This window comes from Aptenodytes patagonicus, chromosome 7 (assembly GCF_965638725.1).
Source record: "Aptenodytes patagonicus chromosome 7, bAptPat1.pri.cur, whole genome shotgun sequence".
Classification (NCBI taxonomy): domain Eukaryota; kingdom Metazoa; phylum Chordata; class Aves; order Sphenisciformes; family Spheniscidae; genus Aptenodytes; species Aptenodytes patagonicus.
In genome coordinates, this window is record NC_134955.1 from 1,109,901 (window position 1) to 1,129,335 (window position 19,435).

Here is a 19,435-nt window from a genome sequence, read left to right on the forward strand (position 1 = left end):
CATGGAGAGAGTTCTCTCCAGGCACTCTCGCAGATTTGGAGTGCCTTTTGGAGACATACCACGTGGATGCTGTCATAGCTCTGTGGCAAGGGAGAATAAGAACAAGTCTTCCAAGAACAGCACAAGGGAGACTGTATCCAAGGAATGAGATTTAAAGATATAATTGGAATTTGGAACAAAAAACGCAGAAGAAACACCCCTAATTTCTCAATTTGTATTTATTACTTCAGAAAATATATGTACAGTATGCATACAGCTTCAGAGGCTTCCCCCCCCAAGAGGTACTTTCCAGTGATACAAGGATGTTGGCCGCTTCAGTGGTCCATCAACTGGTTCTGCCTGCTCTTGCATGGCATTTCCAACCTGTCTTCTAGGTGGAGGACAGCACGGAGTGAATGTGAGCGATCCTGGCCCAAAAGCAGTACCTGCTGTGAGCAGCCGAGCCAAAGGAAAGGACAGACTGACCGGCAGAGCCCGAAGGTAAGGAGGCTGGCAGCAGCGCCGCGAACTAGTGGTTGTGATATGCATGTCCAGGTCTCATTCCTTGCCTGATTGTGAAGACAGACAGACAAAAAGAGATACTGTTCCACAACGGCATCTTTTTCAGATGAGTTCACATTGGCTGGGACCTTGTCTGGCAGGACTTCACTTAGTGGTGGGGTGCATCATCACTGTACTGATCCGCTGCGTCAACTCTCTGCAGAACGGCCCAGGGGAGTCAGGGTTACTCTGTGACCAGATTTGGGTGGCCCTGGCACATGCCCCAGCAAGTTTTGAACACATCTTATCTGACTTCCAGGCACTGCTGATATGGAGGAGCAGCCTCCAAAGATAATTCCCAACTGAAGCAATAGTAATTAGGATTGATACTGTGGTACAGATGTCTTTTCCTCTTAAACAACTATTTTTAAAGATGTGAGGAGGGAAGTGGCCTGCTCCTGCCAGCTGTGGGCAGCACACAGCAATATAGTAATTTGCACTGAAGTAATTTCAGAATATCAGCAAAACTAAGTGCATTTTACAGGTTCGCCCACATCCTCCCAGAGGCCCCCCTCCCCTGCTGCTCTCCATAATTAAATTTCAGTGCAGTCTCCAGTTTCCTGGAGCCACACTGATGGTTTAATAACAGTAATTGTCTTCACAGTGCTGCCGTGCCCTTTAGTGGGCAACAAAAGGACGAAGAGTTGATTCCATACCCCAAGCCTCTTCATTTATCCAGAACACAAAACCATTCCAGTAGCTTTTAATGTTAGCATTCTTCAACCATCCCGGTCAGTTATGACCATGCAGTTAAACAGATGCATAAACAGATAATGTGCTTCATAGGGGTACTCACAGCATTACCCAGAAGAAGTTAGTTAGTTGGAAGTCAGCTGCTGCTTGCTGTTACTTGGCTGAAATGAAGAGTGTTAGGCAGGGTCTGTGTGTGCAGGATTCTGCTGTGTCAGGACAGTAGTCAGTCTAATATGTAGAGCCTGGCACTGCATTAAGCCTGGAGATTTTTTAATGTTGCTTTTGTTTCTAGTGGCTGTGCTTTGAGGAAATGCACCTGAGCAGCCATAACTCTCAGCTGGTTAAGCTGTGGACTGGGAATCTACTTGCAGCATAAAGATGGGTTATCTTCTGTCTTCCTAAGCCCTGTTAGTTAATCATACTTTTTAAAATTAAATTTAATTCTGATAAATTGAAGACTAGGATCAACAGCATGCAAATAATCAAGTTAGCTTTGTTTTTAAGTTACATTCCACCCCTTTCCATTCTTCAGCTCCATCCCCAATAAAATGTACTTGGGAAAGAAAAGCTGATGAGCTGTGCTCATGCTTGCTCTCCCCCAGCCGCTGACTGCAGCACTGGGGAATTACAGCAGTTCCCAGAGGCTGTGCAGGATGGGCATGCCAATAGATTTGCTTTATGTTGTTACTTTCTATTAATACCTTAGAAGGCTTCAGACTGCAGGCTGAATGTTGCTGTTCAAAACTATGAAAGATGCAGTAATTATACACAGTTCTGCCCTGCCTGAAGATGCCAACCCATCAGGGCCAAACCAAACTCCCAGACCTCAACAACTACGCTCAGGAGTAAGCGTGGTTCTGCTTTTGAGGTGTGCCACTGAAATTTGGTTATTTGTGATAGTAAAAAGAGGGACAGGGAGCTGGCCAGAGAGAGATGCAAAAATAAAATTTAAAATCAACGTGCTACAGGGCAGAGAGGGAAGAATTAAAAAAAAAAAGGGACAAGGGGCTGGACAGAGGGAGACAAGAATAAAATTTAAAAAGTGACAGGCTACAAGGCAGTGAGGGAAGAACTGAAAAATGGGGACAGGGAGGTGGACAGAGAGAGACATAGAAAGAAAATTTATGCACAGGAATTACTTCAACAGCTGCACTGGAGAAGAGAAACAGAAGGAAAAAATATATCCACCTGACACTATGTATAAGAAGTTAAAGCACAGGTAACTGTTGGGCAGACACTACCACCCCCACACTGGTTGTAAGACTTTTAACAGCCACAAATGACCTGACTTTAGGTCATCATCCTTTCTAAAAGATAGTACTTCTTACGGAATACAGCTTTCCTAAAACCACACATCAGTTTTGGGCTAAACTGGATTCAAGGGGAAGGCTACTGATGCAGCATTGCTGTCTCTACTTCCCTCTAAACTTAACTGGATCGGTTATTATTAGTTGTCTAGGTCTCCTCCAAGCTCATCAGAGAACACTGTTTCCTGAGACACTTTTCCTTTGGACTTTGATCCATCTGTTCCTTTAAAATGCACATCTAGTGCCATCCCCTCTGCTTTGAGAAGGGTTCACGGGACACCTTATTTCTGCAGAGCAGATTATGTCTCATTGCAGGAGAGATGCTCAGTGCTCCCAAGGGCTGGAAGAAATCGCACAGAACAAGCAACTCATGGTTTCTGTCAGTGTTTGCCGGGAATGTGAGTTATACCCACTGCAAAGATCATTTTCTTCCTTTCTCTCTCTTTCCTGCTGGAGTCTTTTGTTTCCCTGCAGTTCAGGGCCTGGGGAGGTGGGAAGGCGAAGAGGAGGTTTCCCTGGGAGCTTCATGTGGTGGTACATCTGGTTTATTCTGGTCACGTCTTCAGCTGTTGGCCATGCCCACCTTGTCTCACCATGAGAGCTGAGGGCCCTTCGGGGAGGACCAGCTGTATAAGGCGTGGGATCAGCAACTTACCTCATCCAGATGTGGCCCACCCCTGTCCTTCCTCCCAAGCAGCAGAATATAATGAAAGACTTCAGAAAATAATGATGATGGTAGAAGGACCTGATGACATCATAAACCTCATGCTTTCCAGCGTGTAATCTTGAATTTTAATCCTAATGCAGTCATTCTTTTCTGCTCTGTGGACATTTTAGCTGTACAATTTAGATGCATATGGCTGGTTAAATGTGTGCTGGGAGTAGACTGTAAATGAAAGAGCAGTGTTGATTCTGAGCGGCTTCTTGGAATGGACAAAGAGTTTGTTGCTTTCCTCCATGCCACAGCCCATGGGTCAAACACCAGTGCTCATGTCCTGCCTTGGGCTCCATCTCTGCCCTGGTCAGACCCACGGGAAGGGATGAGAGCCTGCCCACTCCCCTATATCCATCTCTTCTCCTCCTCAGCTAAGGTTGACTTATGCCCCAAAGCATACCTGTGACAGGCAGATGCTGGCTAGCTTCCAGAAATCGTAACAGGGTCTTGAGTCATTTCTTTTTCTTTCTACGCTGAGCTCTCAGAGCCATGCCCAGAAGAAATGCCTTGGCTAGTTGTCTTATGGCAGAAATTCAAAGAAATAACGTTGGGCTGGGATTTAATGTTTTGTACAGACTGCCTCAGAGCCTCTGACTGGCCAGCTTGGAGCGCTGTTTGACGACATCTCATTGAGCTTCCCCTCGTTAGTGGCCCTCAGAGTCTCTTCCTGCAGTGGTCTCTGTTTGCCTCTTTTGCTCCAGAGCTTGGAGAGGTCACTGAAGGCATCCTCCTTTCTGCCAGCGAGTAGGACAGCTAGCATCATTTCAAACTGAGTAGGGCGATACCTGGGTATCAGCACTTCTACCTGCTGTAATACTATAGTATTACTCGCTTGCTTTTGTCACTTCCCCCCATTAGCAGGAGATTTATGCAGTGGGTCCAGCAGACTTAAGATCCCTTGTGTGTTGGACATGCCTGCTTGAAGCACATCAGAGTCAAAGCACACCAGCAATGTCAACCAGTTCAAAGTGACAGTTGTTTCTGGGATGTGTTCTTTATCTGGGGAGAGGGGAAGGTCAGCTAGCCAGACTACACAGCGAGGTTTAGCACCTTCTGTTGGGAGGCCCAGAGGATGTGTCGCAGAGAGGATGCCTGGTGCGTCATGGGCTTCCACAGCCTGTCTCTTTTCTCACAACAAACTGGGAAGGTATGTTTTCCAGTACATGTTTGTGCCTGCAGTTCAGAGGCTTGGAGGCTTTTTCGTGCATCTAACTCCTCTAGGGCTGCTGGGTTCAATCAGGGTATTACTCATATCCATTTAAAGGCTTTAAGGCTCCAAAATGGCTGGTGCTAGAATCCTGTTTAGATGCCTGAATTACCCCATAAAGAATTTGGAGCCAAGTTCCCATATGAGCATCTATCATGGATAGCACTAGCCATGCTAGGGAATGCACTGAGTATTTTCATTGCATGTTAGTGATTAATAACACACTCTGGTGTGTTAGCGGTAATGATGGGGAGGAGGAACATGTCAGGCAGAGATACTGAATATTTCAAAATTGCTGACTAGCTAATTTTGGCTATCTTTAGACCTGTGGGGGTGGTCTGTCCTGGGATGGCTCTGCAGGACCCATGCAGTGGTAGAGTAGACAGAGCAGGGAGAGGCAGAAACCTGCAGCCAGCAAGTCATTTCTCTGTTTTTAGATATCTATCTGGGGAAAGCAGTCATTGGTTCCACCAGCATCAATGCTGAGTGCAGAGGGGAATTGATCATGAGGGCAGTCCATGCTGAAATTTAACATGGTTGATTATGTATGATGAGCTCTACCCATACAGTCTGACTTTCAGAGCTCTTGCAGGGCACCACTGAAGATACAACCCCAGTGGCGGGGGCTACTTCTAAGAAAAGGGGCCCTTTTGCAGTTTTAGCTGGCACAGCCGGCGGGGACCTACCTTGTATTCAGGACAAGACCTCACTGACTGTGGTTTGGGTGCTGGATCTGTCTCTAAGCCCTGTAGGGCTGCTCCAAGCTGCTTCACTCTCTGGCTTATTAAGGACACCGTACCCGGCTCCACACTCTGAGAGAGCCTTGAGGTGCTTGCAAATGCAATTCGCTCCTGCCCTAAGGACCTTGCTAGATAAAAAGACAGTGTGAAGCAGCTTAATGTGATTGTATGGTGGAGCTTGTGATGGTAATTCCTACACAATTTTCACAAGGGCACATGGGGTCACTAACACATTTGCTTCTGGAAATGCCTGACTCTGCAGTCACCTCAATGTGCATTTTCATTTTTTGTATCTTGGCCCAAATTTGCCAAATGAAGAGGCCAGTAAGCCCCACAGAGTATGTCTAGAGAAGAATTAAATCTCACACACGTTTGCACATGTTGTGTTTTAAGAGTATGGGGTAAGGAGAAATATATGTATATTATACATGTGTGTATATATATATATATAAAATGTTCGTGTGTGTGATATAACTCACCAGGCACACATATAAGAAGGTAAGGGTTATTAAGACCCCTCCCTGCCCAGTAGCACTGCATGGGCAAATTCAGATTTATATTCACCCTAGCAAATTCAAACAAGCAAAAGAAAGCAGTTTGTCTTGCAGCCTTTAACAAAGCTGTGGCGCTCTGGCACAGGATGTTGTAGCTGCTGCAAATTTATTATGGGGTCAAAATGCACTTACACAAATCCTTGGAAGAGACTGTCTACTAAGCATGACTCAACACAGAGATACCATCTCAGGCTCAGGAAATCCCAGAGTTGCACATTTCTGGAAGCTGGGTAGGGTACTGGGGAGGTGTTAAATGCATTTGCCGTCTTCCCAAAATCTACCCTAAGTGTCTGCTAGTGATGCTGAGAGGGGAAGAGAGCCTGGGCTAGCTGGACCTTCAGCCTGATCCTTATGGCCATTCTTGCAGTCTGCTTGCACGTGTCCATGTCTCCAACCTCCCAAGCTACTTCAAAGCAATTTTATCCTTCATCGTCTGCCTCTGTGTCTGCCATTGTGGAGATCTGGGACACTTGGGCACTGTCAGGCAAGCAGGACAAGACTGTGGCAGACATCAGCATAAGCAAACTGTGTATCTTATTAGTCTAACGACAACTGTCTATTCTGGCAATTGGGTTTTATGTTTTCATTACATTTAGAATTATAACAACCAGTTCATTAAGATTTAGTAGTCTCAGATGACTGTCTCTGGATGGGCTGAGTGCTTTGCAGGTGCCAAAAGGAACTGGACCAGTTAGTCTGCCACCTTTATCTCTCACTGCCTGGTCAAGGGGCTCAGACACGGAATGCATGGCCCTGGTAGACATTCCCACCCAAGTGTCAGGCAGGGAGAGTGGCTTTGCCATATGAGAACTTGAAGGCCTAAATTCTGATTATTTTTTTTCTTGGCAGATGGGATTCAAAAGAAGGCGAGGACATGTCTTTTCTGAAGGATGACCTTGACAGCCAGGTGAGTTCATAAGTTCAATACTGTCTGCTGAGTTTTCTCAAAACATGCACTATCAGGAAAGTTGGAGGCTTTCAGCCAGTGCAGAGCTGGGAGACCTCTCTGTTGGGGTAAATGTATGCCTCGTTAGCACTCTCCAGGTGGCATGATGTGAGAGCAACTTCACTTCTTGCATTGACCCTCTGTCAGCACAACCACCCCACTTATTCTGGTACCTGAACACTTCTCTTCTCCACCTACATCCTTTTATGTCCTTTAATGGCCTCCGCAAATTTTTCCTCAAGTTTTGAGAGCCATCATAGACCAGGAATACTGTATACTGGTATTTTAATAAGCTGAACTAAATATCTCCTCCTTTTCTCAGAGGAGCCTTGGTATGGACAAGCGGAAGAGCAAAGGTGAGGAGGGGGTGGAAGAGAACTGCACAGCTGAGCTGGAGGAGGAGGTGAAACAGCCAAGCCTCCAAGATCATGGGGCCTCCTCGTCACAAAGGCTACGAAGTGGAAAGGTCCAGTCTGCCCACAATGGCCAGAAGGAGGAGCGGAGAGGAGTGAAGGGCTTCAGCGTGGAGGTGTCTGTGGCCAGCAGAGGTGACTCAGAGCCAGGGCCCAAGCCAAGTAAGGAAGGCGTTGGGGAAGATGCTAATAGGAAGCCTGGCACTGCTGACATCTCTCAGGAGAAGGAGAGCACTAACAGCACTGCTTCACAGAGCAGCCCTCCAAGCACTGTGCAAGCCACCAGGCACAGCAGTGAGGAGACCTTGTCATTGCCCATGGGCGTGAATTTAGATGGAGCTGGCTTAGAGAAAAACACAGCTTCAGAACAGGAGTCCACTGAGGACTCTTCAAACGGCCACGGAGGAAAGCTTGACATGGCAGCGGGAGACAGACTGGATGCAGGTCAAGGACAGCTGGTGAGAAAAACAGGCGAGGAAGTGACCCAAGACACTGCCCTTCAGGGGCAAACACTTGCACTGAAAGGAGGTGAAGATGCTGAAGGCACTGAACACAGAGGAGACCCTTTGCCCCCAAGGAAAGCCAACTCTGACAAGACTGTTGCGTCTGAGCAGGACACAGCAAAATCACAGTCCAGGGAAGGGGACCAGCCTGAGGATTGCAAGGACAAGGACAGTGGTGACACTCTCAACTAGCAAAGATTGTACCAGCTTGCCTGAGACAGAAGGTGAGTTCCTGACCCCACTCCCCATGGTGTTTGTTATCTTGTTAACGCTCTCAGTCATAGTACAGATCCACAACCTCATTTTCTGTGGCTGTAATGGCATCATACCAGATAACTATCCGAAAGTGTTATTTAACAGTGATATGGATCCCTCGGGTAGTCTAAATCTGTGCATCACAAAGACCTGCCCTGGAGTGGATGGGGAAACAATGGAAAGTCAGACAGGAAAATTTGGACAGAAAACTGGACTGCTGAGTCTGGTGACATGGATTAGGGCACAAACTGAAACTATTGCTGGGAAGGAGTAACCTCAGAAAGGATAGCAGGATGAATTTATTGCTGTCTCTGGGGTGATCATAACTAGAATAACTTGAGGTCTCTATGGTCCCTTTCCCAAAACACTTGCAAAGCTATAGAGGCCCACCTTGTGGACAGTAATTTGAAGAAGGTCGACTGCATGTGGGATTCTCTTCCCAGTACAAGATCTGTGAATGCTACAGCTACATTTTGAATTATACATGTGGTAAACTAACATGCAAGGCAGTGTATAAATACAAAGGTGGTTCCTGTTGAAAAGGCCTATGAGCCAAACAGAAAGGAGGAAGAACACATCTGGTTACATAGTGATGCTCCAGGTTTTACCCAAGCAAAGAAGTTTCTTTCAGAAAGGCAAATACAGAACAAGAAAAGCCAGGAGAAAGAAGAAAGTATGACAGACAGAATAGTAAGGTAGAAATTAGGAGGAAGGGGCAAGGAGAGAGTGTAGGGGCTCTTTGGCAGTTACCTTTGCAAGACATGATCTTCCCAGGCAATGTCACACACAGATCAGGATGTCATACCCACAGGTGCTAGATCAGGCCAGTAAGTCAAGATGTGATTCTACCACCAGGTTAGGCAGTAAGGTTGCAATTCACTCCACAAAACTCAGGCTGAGCACAGAGGCACCTAACTTAAGATCTGGGCTTCGTTTCTCTTCAAAGGAGAGAGATGAGCACTTCCAGAATGCAATCCAGCTTGCCTAACACCTGAATTGCTCTCAGGATACTCCTGCCTCTATCCTTTAAGTAGAGAGGCAGCAGCTATACTCCGTAAGTAGGCACTTCAGGCAATTAGCTGCTCAGAGCTAGGCAGGCAGATCACCCCCACCAAGCGCCTTTCCCTGATTCTAGCAGGCTTTTCTTCAGGCCCCGACCCAGCAGCTTGTCACCGGGTATTGCTTAGTGTTCATCCCAGAGGTACAAATGAGCTTAGGGATGAAGTGGTTAAGCTGCTAACAAAAAGACTTTCACTACAATCCAATACTGTACAAAAGGCATGGAGAAGCGCAAGCGTTAGAGCCATTTAAAAAAGACAAAACACCAAGAATCAGCAGGAGTTGGTTCTGTGCTTGAACTAAAATTCCTTCAAGTGAGGGAAATTAATTCCAACAGCATTTAGGAAAATGTTAAGAGACACCTGGATGCACACAGAGGAAGTTTACTGTCCAGGCCATGCCTCCCCAGTCTACCAAAAATCACCCCAAAGTAGAGGATGAAGGAATTAATGACTACTTTTCTCACTCAGGATAACTTTAATTAGACACCAACTAAGAGGAAACAATAAATTACAGTAGTCCATTTTCATCTCAGCAATGGAGATTCCTATGGTTTGATAATAGGTCCCTGAGTCCACTTCAGCATGGCTCTTCACTCCATCCCTCCTCAATGAATTCATTATGGAAGGCTTAATTATAAACATAGCCTTATGTCTTGGAGAAGAGAAGGCGGCTTAACCTAGTGTTTGCACTTAAGCACTCACATATCTGTTTGGCTAGGCTGGAACCTGAGACTGGTATTGCTCTCTGAAAATATTTATTGCTTGAGAAACACCAAGTGTAGTGATGCCAGGGGAAAATGAGGGGTTAGCTGGTGTCCCAGTTACCCTCTACTATTTCATCCTCCCTGCCTTCCCATCTATCTCCTTCCTATCTGCAATGCTCATTTTCCCTTGCCTGATCATGCCCCCACAAGAGAGCATGCTCCTGCCTCACTTTCCTCTCTTTCCCAAACAGTTTAAGATGAGTTTCCAGGTGTGCCTAAACTATGCACTCACCATCAGATACCACCTTTTGATGCAGACAAATTAAAGCAAGATGCTTTCCTTTTCTAGTATTTCCTTTAATTTAGGAGATGCTTCAGATTTCAGGGGACCCCTGTGCAGGATATGGACGGCAGGTCACTTAGGGAGAGTCGGCCTTTAACCAAAAGTGGCAGTGCTGACTTGTGTTAGGATCACAGGAATAGGCACAGCTACATCAAATCTTACACTGAGAGAATGCATTTTCATTCTTTTTAGTCCTTAGAGCAATCATCACCAATCACTAATTCATAGTAAAGACATAATGACTTATCCTCTCTGAGCACACTGGTCTGTGATGGTTTCATCTGAAGGTTTCTTGCACTTTCCTCTGAAGCCTCTGACTTTCTCGCTGGCAGGGCACCCAAGGAGGTGCCAGGGTGAGCCAGGGAGGCAGTTTCTGTGTCCCCTATCTCAGCAATGGGTTTCTCCTGGTTTTTTGGGTTTGGTTTTTTTTTTCATTCCATCGACTGCAGGAGCATTTAGAGAATGAATGCATCAGTGCTGCTTGGCTGTTAGTCTTTAATGATGTTCTAGGGCATCATTGTCACCTCCTATCTGCTGAAGTCACCACAAAGCAAGTTGAGCTCTCCCTTTGCACCAGTGACAGGCCACTATCAGGGTTGGATTTCCCAAACAAGAACATTTGCAGACAGAGTGAATTCTGCCATGATTTATTTGTAGTGGGGAGAAGAGCCAAGAGGAAGACAGGGACCTGTCTTTAACGGTCTGCTCCCTGTGTCCAATTTGTCAGGAACATGCCTTGGCAGACAAAAAACATGCAAGACCTGAATTTCTCTAGCACTAGCTCAGCACAACCAGAACAGTTCATCTGCATGGCTTGATAGCAGGGCTCCTAGGAGCAACAAAATAGCAACAATGACAACAACCACCACCAAAAAAGCAAAAGCTCATTTGGCTCAAGTCAGTTAAGTTGTCAGTGTGTTTGGAGCGAAAAGGTCTTGTGTCTATTCCTGCTGCTGCTTTGAAGTTCCCAAATCAACATGACAGGCTGCATAATGACACAGATGGCAGTCATAAATAACCACTGGCTGGTAACAGTCACTTCCCTTCTCCCTTGGCTTCTATTTCCTAGTGCTCTACTGACAGATTAGTTTTAGACCACAGTACATATAAAAAGCTGCAAAGCTCTATTTTATCTTCATGTATTTCTCCCTAAAGTGTTATTTCACAGCAATACTTTAGAACCAGATCCCTCAGGACTGCCCCCATTTGAGGTGCGTTTGAATCCTTGGCAGGGTTTTCCTATTTGGTTTTTTGACTTACTGAGCCCGATGCCTGCAGCTGACTCCTTGCTGTCGGGCGAGGATTGCCCAAAATGCAACCCATAGGAAACCTGCATTCAGCAAAGCCGTTGCATATGGCCCACAAAGGGACTTGATAGGTGTGGCCATCCTCAAGGGAAACATCACTACATCTGCTGGAGTGCCTTCATGAATGTAACCACATGTGGCAGGCTAATGATTCTGCCTTTTTCAGCCTGTCTAATAAAAAGTGCAGCATTATCGGGCAGAGCTAGGTTTAGCAAGAACCAGGAAAAGAGCATCAGTCAGGAAGCTAAAAGAGCAGTAAGATCAAGCATCAAACAAAGAGCTGCACTTTTTTGTTAGAATGCAAAATTAAAAGTTTGTTTATTCCTTTTGTGTCTAGTACCATGAATTCAGGTGCCCAAACCACCTTACTTATTTGCTTCCTCTCACTACTTGAGTATAATCTTTAAGAAATGGGTAGTCCTGAGTGAATGGCTGATAATCCAGTTAAGAGACTGTGGGCTGGTGGCTCACGTATAGTTTTTAACAGTTGATGCTTACACTGAATTGCAGACATCCGTGCCTAATTGTATTGATCTGACGTCAGGCCAACACAATTACAAGATTATCCCATTGCAGCAGGGGAAGGAGGGGGTGTTTTTCACCCTGTGGTGTGTGAACAATGGTAACACAAATTCTCTGTAGATGAAGGACTTCATGTGGCAAGGTAAATGGGTTGTTGTTATGCAAGCCTCCAGGAGGTACTGAGCAGCTCTGTCGTGGTAAGTCCAGGCCAGCTGGAAACATTTACTGTGTTCTGTGTCCATGTAACCAGTGGACATTATACCAGGGAATGCCCTGAAGTGCCTGGCAGAAAACATGAGAGAAGTCTGTATTGAGAATCCAAGTTATACAGAGTCTGAATGACTACTGTCTTGGAGGACAGAGAGTTCGAAGCAAAAAAGGAAGATGATTATTGTAATCGGGACCCACATGAGATATGACCAGCCTTAAGGAGAAGCATCTGGAGGGATGCACCGCCATGGGTTATCAAGACTGGTTAATAATTTCCTGCCAGGAGGTAGTAGGTAACTTCCCAGTGAGATTTTTTTCTTCTGTGAAAAATACAGATTTGACAAATGCCATGCATGTACCAGAAGTGTGTCTGCTTCAAGATTCCGTATTTCATAAAACTCGAAGTGGAGCCCTTGTTAAACCTTTTCAAACCAGAAAATTTTAATGTTATGTTTTTAAATACTGATGATTCAGTTTTGATATGGTGCAATTTTTGGAAAATCAGCATTGAAACAGATGGTATGATTTTGCAAAATACAACCTATCAACCCCAAAAGGAATGTAAAAATATCATTCCATTAAAAAGTTTATATTGTGGAATTTTCATCAAGTAGAAAATCCTGTACCAGGTCACTTAACTTGATGCCAGGGACATGCCCTCTGTTCACAGATCTCACATGTCCCAAAGCACAGCAGGTATCTGTAGCAGCAGTAGACATCAGTAATTGGTGATAACAATATGCTCTCCACCTGCCCTGCTCCTGGGCTTTGTGGGGCCCATGTCCCAGACACATTAATGTGCAGATTTCACTCCCCACCGCAGACACGGCTGATCCATTTCTGCAGAACAGCAGCTCCTTGCAGCAAGCAGCCACCATGTGGGTTTCACAGCTTCCACTGCTAATGTCTATTTATGGCACTAAAAAACTCCATCACCTTCAAACCAGTTGGAGATGCTGTGCAGAGAGTGTGGTGGGGCTTTCATCCTTTGCTTCAAATAACAAGGAATAAATATTTACCCGAAGCGCAGGACTGGAATCCCTGGAGAATGTCCAACAAGTCCCAGAGAAGTAAACGATACACAAAAACCACAGAAGCTTTTCCCTGAATTCTCTTGAGAAAATTAATCTTAACATCTTTAGAGAAAATGCAGCTGGGGGTAGATTTCCAGAGCAGCTCCAGGGATCTGACCTTGCAGCTCTGGCTGACGTAAACAGGAGTGGGACAGGCAGGGCCTGTGCGCTGCAGGCCTGAGGTCAGAAGGGGTCAGCTTTCTGATGCAAACCAGTGCTAAAGGTTGGTGCAGGAAGCAGTACAAGCAGAAACCAACACTTCTTAATACAGTTACAGAGCTACCGAAGAACATACCAGTTTCCTCAAGGTTCAAGAGACAAGAATATACCATCTGATGTTATGTCTTGGAAGTTGGCCTAGGATTGGCAGGCTGAGGTCTCAAGGGCTTGACTGGAATAGTGTCAGCCTCGCTGGTCCTTCCTGCAGCCCACAACACCTTCCGGAGCCCACCATCATGCTATGGGCATTTCAAATTCCCAGAGCACATCTTAGCACCACGTATCACCAAAGCGGAGAGTTTAGTCCTCATGCAGAATTAGGCAGTCGTATGGCTTAATACAGGACTTGATGCAGTTATCTTCATACTCCTGGAGTGACGGAAAGCCTTTCCCATGGCACAACATGAGAAAATACTATTAACATTGGAAAACACAGGGATTATGTGGGAATAGTTCAAGAGAAATGTACTTGGACTGAAGAAACACAGGGAAGGACTCCAGGGATGTTCGGGGAATGGTTGTTTAGTCTAGCAAAATGAAGGCAGAAAGAGATGGAGTCATGATCTCTATAAATCCAGTGGGGTAGTAAAGACCAGTGAACGAGAAGAAACATTCAAGCCAGAAAACAATGCTGGTGCAAGAATCAATATATCGAAGAAGCCCGTGAATAAATATGGGAAAATCAGAAAAAGGTTACTACCTGGCAGAGGACAGATGACTTGGAAGCATGCCATGGTTGAAGCAGGAACTCTTGTCACCTTCGAGGCTGGCCTGACCAGCATGCTTTGGCAGGGATTAGGTAACATGGTGCTTGTGACAGCAACAGGATGAATTTGATGACAAAGTTGTGTATGCTCCTGTTGAATTTGGTGACCACTATCAAAGCAGATGCTTTCACTGACACCCAAAAGAATTAGTGTACACATCCCGTCTGGAAATGTAGGCTCTTTACTCCTAAATCTCTCTGGCACTTTGCAAGAGCTTCTGTCTCTTCTTTGGTTTGTCAGGGTGACTTGAGGAGAGAAGGAACTATTAGAAGCTGTTAATGTGTTGAGAGTCACAGACCAAAGCTAGTCATTGGAGCACCGATACTTCCTTATGGCTACTTATTGGAGCTTAACAAGTCTAAACATAATTTAGGGCTCTGACAGGCAAGCTGTTGCCATTCTAAACATTGAAAATGGAGCTGCTCTTGTAGCCTGCAGTTGTTGCTGTTACCTCGGAGCTGGCAGAAGGGAGCACATGCCCATACCTCAGCCACCTGTGTTAACCCTCTTAATGTAAACCCCAGATGAAAAGGAGTTAGAGACAAATGCACCACACTGTGGTCTGCCATGCAAGGGGCACAGGCACACCTTTCTTTCTGCCAGCTCTGCTGTTGAGAAGGAAGAGATAGACTGTAGAGAATGAAAATATCTTAAACCACTCCAACAGGAATCTTCACCAAAGACTATCTTTACATATTTAAGCTCATCAAGGGTTGCAGTGTGATAACTGCACAGTGCAATGTGCAGTGTGATAATTTTTCTACCAGTGGCAAATCTAGACAGGATTAGGATTTTTTTTTTCCCCTTAAAGAAATCACTTCTAATTCAAATGGGAATTAATTCAGGGATGTACAATGGCCTGTGCTAGGTAGAAGAGGTCTCATGATCTTACTGGTCTTTTTTCTGGCCTTACAGTGTATGTTGGAACAGCTGATATATATATATCTCTCCATTTAAAAAAAGCAAAGTGAGAAAATCTGGTATAATGATGTCTAACAGATGGTCCTTACATGTCATGTCTGAGTTTGCCTTGTGGTATTTCATGAGACTGTCTGAGCGGTCCACTAAGAACAAAATTGTCTCTGGTAACTGGACCTGCCCCAGGACAGACCCAAGAAAATGATGCCTTCCAACCCAAGCAGAGGATGGATAGTGCTAATCTCAGCTGAAGGAAGAAGGGCCAAATTGCCAGACTTCATCAGCTACATTCAGCTGCAGTCTTAAGGGACTTCATGTACATCCACCCCCATGACATGAGATTTAACGGTAGGTCCTACAATGGACTGTTGTTGGCTTGGCTGTGAAAGTCATCCCAGTGACATCCCATGTCCAGCCAGGCTCTGTCAGGCTGGGAAATGTGAGGCAGATGGGGCCTTTGAGATAGTCCACCAGCGATCTGCATTAATCCTCTCATGTGACAGTGACACATGGAGTGAAATTTGGCACTGCATCCCCTTGCTGCTGATGGCAGAGTCAAAGGCAGCACACAGCCGCATCGCTCTCCTGAGCCCCGACTCACAACAGTCACGCCAGCGCAGAGCTTGCTAAATCTCTGACCGGCCCTTGAGTTATGCACGGAAAAGAGGATACAGTGTGAAATGAGAGACATGCTAATCACTATGTCTAATTACTAAGAGAAGTAATGACTTTAAAGCCCACCAGTGTCTTGGCTGTAAAGACTCACTCATGCACAGAAAGGTGGTGTCTGTATTGAAAGGATAATACTGCAAAATAGGAAGGAGAATTGTCTACCAGCACTAATAGCGCAGGGCTGTCAAAGAGGCTTTTGAAACCATTACTAATAAAATAGATTAACAATAAACAGAGCTAGCTCTGGAGTCAGTTCAGACTTGTAAAACTGATTATTTTACAATATTTGGACCACCAAGCACAACTCTGAAAATCTGCTTCCTGGCCCTTCCCAATAGCGCTAAATCCCAGAAGTGTGCTGCTGCAGCATTGAGCACCCCCTCGGCAGCAGGATACGGCCAACCCCATCCATTGCACACATACAGGACAATGAAAAATGTCTCCAGCAACAGTCTTAGAATCTCCTCTCAGCTGTACATAGTCTTGATTATTTCAGTACCTCGGGTATGATTTCAGTGCAGTTCTGTATTAGATATCCGTGGCTGTGTCCTTGAATGATTCCTTTAGAGGTTTCCTTTTTATGCGAGCCAAGCTTACTATCGCCTCTCCTGCCTTTATGGTATTTCATCTGTTTTTCTTTTTATATCCCCCCCTCTGCCCTTTCTTGGGAGCTTTGGGTGCTGAAATCTGCATCAGCAAAAGGCAGATCTGTGGATTTAAACATGGATGCAGGAAAATGCCAGCTCAGCAATTCTGAGCAGCACCCAAGCATCTGGCAACTGCAGAGAAAAAAAAAGTCTGCCTTTCCCAATTAAAATCAATGTATCTAGGTCTGGAGGCAGCTACAGGACAGCAGGCTCCACTGCTTACCGTTTTCACTAGAGAAAAGCTGATACACCCATCTGCCCTTGGCGAACACAAGTGCTGCAACCCCAGGCCAGGTTTCACAAGAGGGGGACACAAAGCCCTACCCAAAATCAGCCCCTCCTCTTGTTGCTCCAGGTGCTGCACAAGCACACACAAAACCATGTAAAGATTATTGTTCTTGAGACAAAAGGAGAGTGAAGTAGTCTTATCTAACCCAGAGGAGGATTGGGAGTGTGTTTCATCCAGACTCAATCATTCAGTTCATCCCTGGGCAGCGGAGCCCCCCCATTGCTCCCATCGGATTTGGCAGGTAGGCGGTGGTACCCCCCAAGCAGCTCCCGCCATGCAGGAAGGTCAGGTTGAAACTCAGCAGACATTTTTAATTTACTGCTCAGCAGTTCCCTAAAGACTGATAATCCTGCTGCCATCTCTGCTCTTGTTTCACAGGATAACGTGCTGAAGGTGGTGGATGAGAAGAGGAGCACAAGCTTGTCCTCACTCTTTGATCTTCTATGAAATCAGCTTTCAGCACCTGCCCTGTGCCCTTCAGCACCCATTCATGATGCGTGGGGTCCCCCGTCACCACCCCCCACTCCCTGCTCACAGTTTCAGCATCACCCTTTCCTATCCGTATGCCAAAGGACCGGGAAGGCTACACACACTCCCAACCTACAAAGAAAACACCGTCACTTTTCTTTTGTATTTGTTTTGCATATATTGCAGCTGTGTGGCAAGCCAATGAAATGTCTACTGGATGCACTTTATTTTATTTAATAACTAATTCTGTTTAAAGTTAAGATTTAGGTTTCTGGGCACCCCACCCGTTTCCTCCCCCAGAGGCTGGCAGGGAACTGCATGTGCGGGGAGGACGGCAGGGGCTGTGCAAACAGGCAACTGACGGAGCATTAGGAGACAGGGTGAGAGGCGTTACGTTGTAGTTCAGTAGGTGGATGAAGAAGTAGCGTTCAGAGCAGCTCTTGCACTAGAGGTTTGTATGCGGTTGAAGTGTTGGCAGAGATGTACGGTAGTTGCATGGGTCACGGGGCACAAAGGCGATGGAGCATTCTCGAGTTACACTGTGGGGCGCAGGTGCTTTTGACAAGCACACATCAACCACAGCATCTCATCCTTCCAAAGCTTGCTTTCCTCCTCCTCTTAGATGTAGTAGGGCACAAGCAGCAGCGGCTGACTCAGCACATCAGGAGACTGTGCTTTTTTCTAAGGAAGGTGGCTGCTAGGTTGAACAGGTATGCATGCAGCTCAGCAAAACACCGTGCCTGCTTCGTAAGACCAGGAAGGCTACAGTAACTGGAGATACTTGCAGCTCTATGTGCCACGCAGGGCAAGGAGGAGGACAGCACAAATGCAATAACCTTCCTTCTCCACCACACTGCACAAAGGAGTCGGCAGCAGAACCCAGGCCAAAGTGGAGCTGAAGGTCTAAGGCTTCCTATCAAATGCTTTCACCTTCCTGGTTGTGCCTTTCATAGCCTTGTGCTTGAATAAGAGGGCAGCAATTCCCCTGGAAGCTGCCATGCAGACATTTTGACCTGGCCTTAAAAGACATCTTTCAAATCGAGGATCTGGATGAGCATTTACAAGCATAAATGAGCAAGAATGCCAGCTGCTTGGAAATCCAAGCAGCTAAAAGATTCACAGCAAACTAGGACCTAGCTGAAATATGGCTACCAATTAAGGAGAAGGCAGAAAGCAGGCACAAGGAATAACACAACATAATTTCTGACTTCTGAATGACAAAGCAGAGAGGGTATCGCCCTCATTTTGAAGTGCTGTTCTAAAACTTGATGCAGGAGTAAATGTACGTGCAGACACATAGGCGTGGAGATTTATTGGATTTCATTGCAGGATGCATTCGCTAACCAAAATGGCAGACTGCCTTGGTGATAAGGTTGGCGTGTGTGGACTGAAATACTGTACGCTGTTTTAATAAACTAATATTTGCACAGATAAACATTTTGTTTTTCCACATAACTTAGATCCACAGTACCTCTCTCATGAAGGACAAGCCTGGGAATTCCCTCTACGTGCCAAATTCAGGAAAGTTTGCTGGCTTCAGACCAGGCATTAGCCAGAAACAGAGTGTGCAGCTTTCATGTTTTATTAGTAGAAACATCTTCACCCCACCAAAGCTCAGACTGGGTTTATTTGGACTTATCCAACAGATAAAAGAACAGATAAAAGCCAGATTGTAAAACTGCTCCAGGTCCTGGAGATTCTCCATCACTGTTAAAGGCTGATTTTCCTTATCTGACTGGCTCAAAAACTTGCTTACAATTGTTTAATTTTTTAATTTGTTATTATTTTTTACATCAGGTCACTGACCTCAATCTTCATCCAGTCAGCCTGAGTCATTACCAGCATATACCAGGAACTGGCTTGCCTCACGGCCCGTGCAAAATACAGTCTCGGATCAAGAGCCTGTTGCACCCCAGCAGCAGTCAGGCACACAGCCAGGTAGACAGAAACTTTTACATTGCCCCTGGTCCAGCACTTAGTTGTAGAGATAAAAAGCCCAACTGCAATTGTTGCTGTTACCTTACTGCCCTAGGCTCCTTTCTGAAAGGAAAACTGACACTTTTCCCCCATTTCCCTCTTCTTTTTCTCCTGCAAATCCAAGTAACTTTGCATTTAATGATGCCTAGGAAGGACTGAGTCTGTACCAAGCTCCAGGGATGGGACTGTACAGATAGTGCCTGTTGTAAGGGTAATTTTTTCCTGCCTATTAACGCTTTGCTGGAATGCACTTTGGTTGGTGCCTGGATTGCAATTTTTCAGAAAACTGTGGCTAGCTGTTTCTTCTTTACAGTGAGAGAAAGACTGAAAACTTGAAAAACCTGATGTAGAGGGATTATTTATATGAAATAAAAGTTGTAATGAG

At 45.6% G+C, this 19,435-nt stretch overlaps 1 protein-coding gene across 2 annotated transcripts in view; it reads left to right on the forward strand.

Annotated features, from left to right (window-relative positions):
- Positions 1-19,298, forward strand: part of CCDC9B (coiled-coil domain containing 9B) — a 52,558-nt gene extending 33,260 nt beyond the window's left edge. For both annotated transcript variants that reach the window (XM_076343636.1, XM_076343637.1), the window contains 4 exons: positions 375-480; positions 6,606-6,663; positions 7,025-7,842; positions 16,984-19,298. In XM_076343636.1, coding sequence (XP_076199751.1) covers positions 375-480; positions 6,606-6,663; positions 7,025-7,810 — 950 coding nt within the window. In that variant the 3' untranslated portion in view covers positions 7,811-7,842; positions 16,984-19,298. The remainder of the gene's footprint in view (positions 1-374; positions 481-6,605; positions 6,664-7,024; positions 7,843-16,983) is intronic.
- Positions 19,299-19,435: the final 137 nt, after the last annotated feature.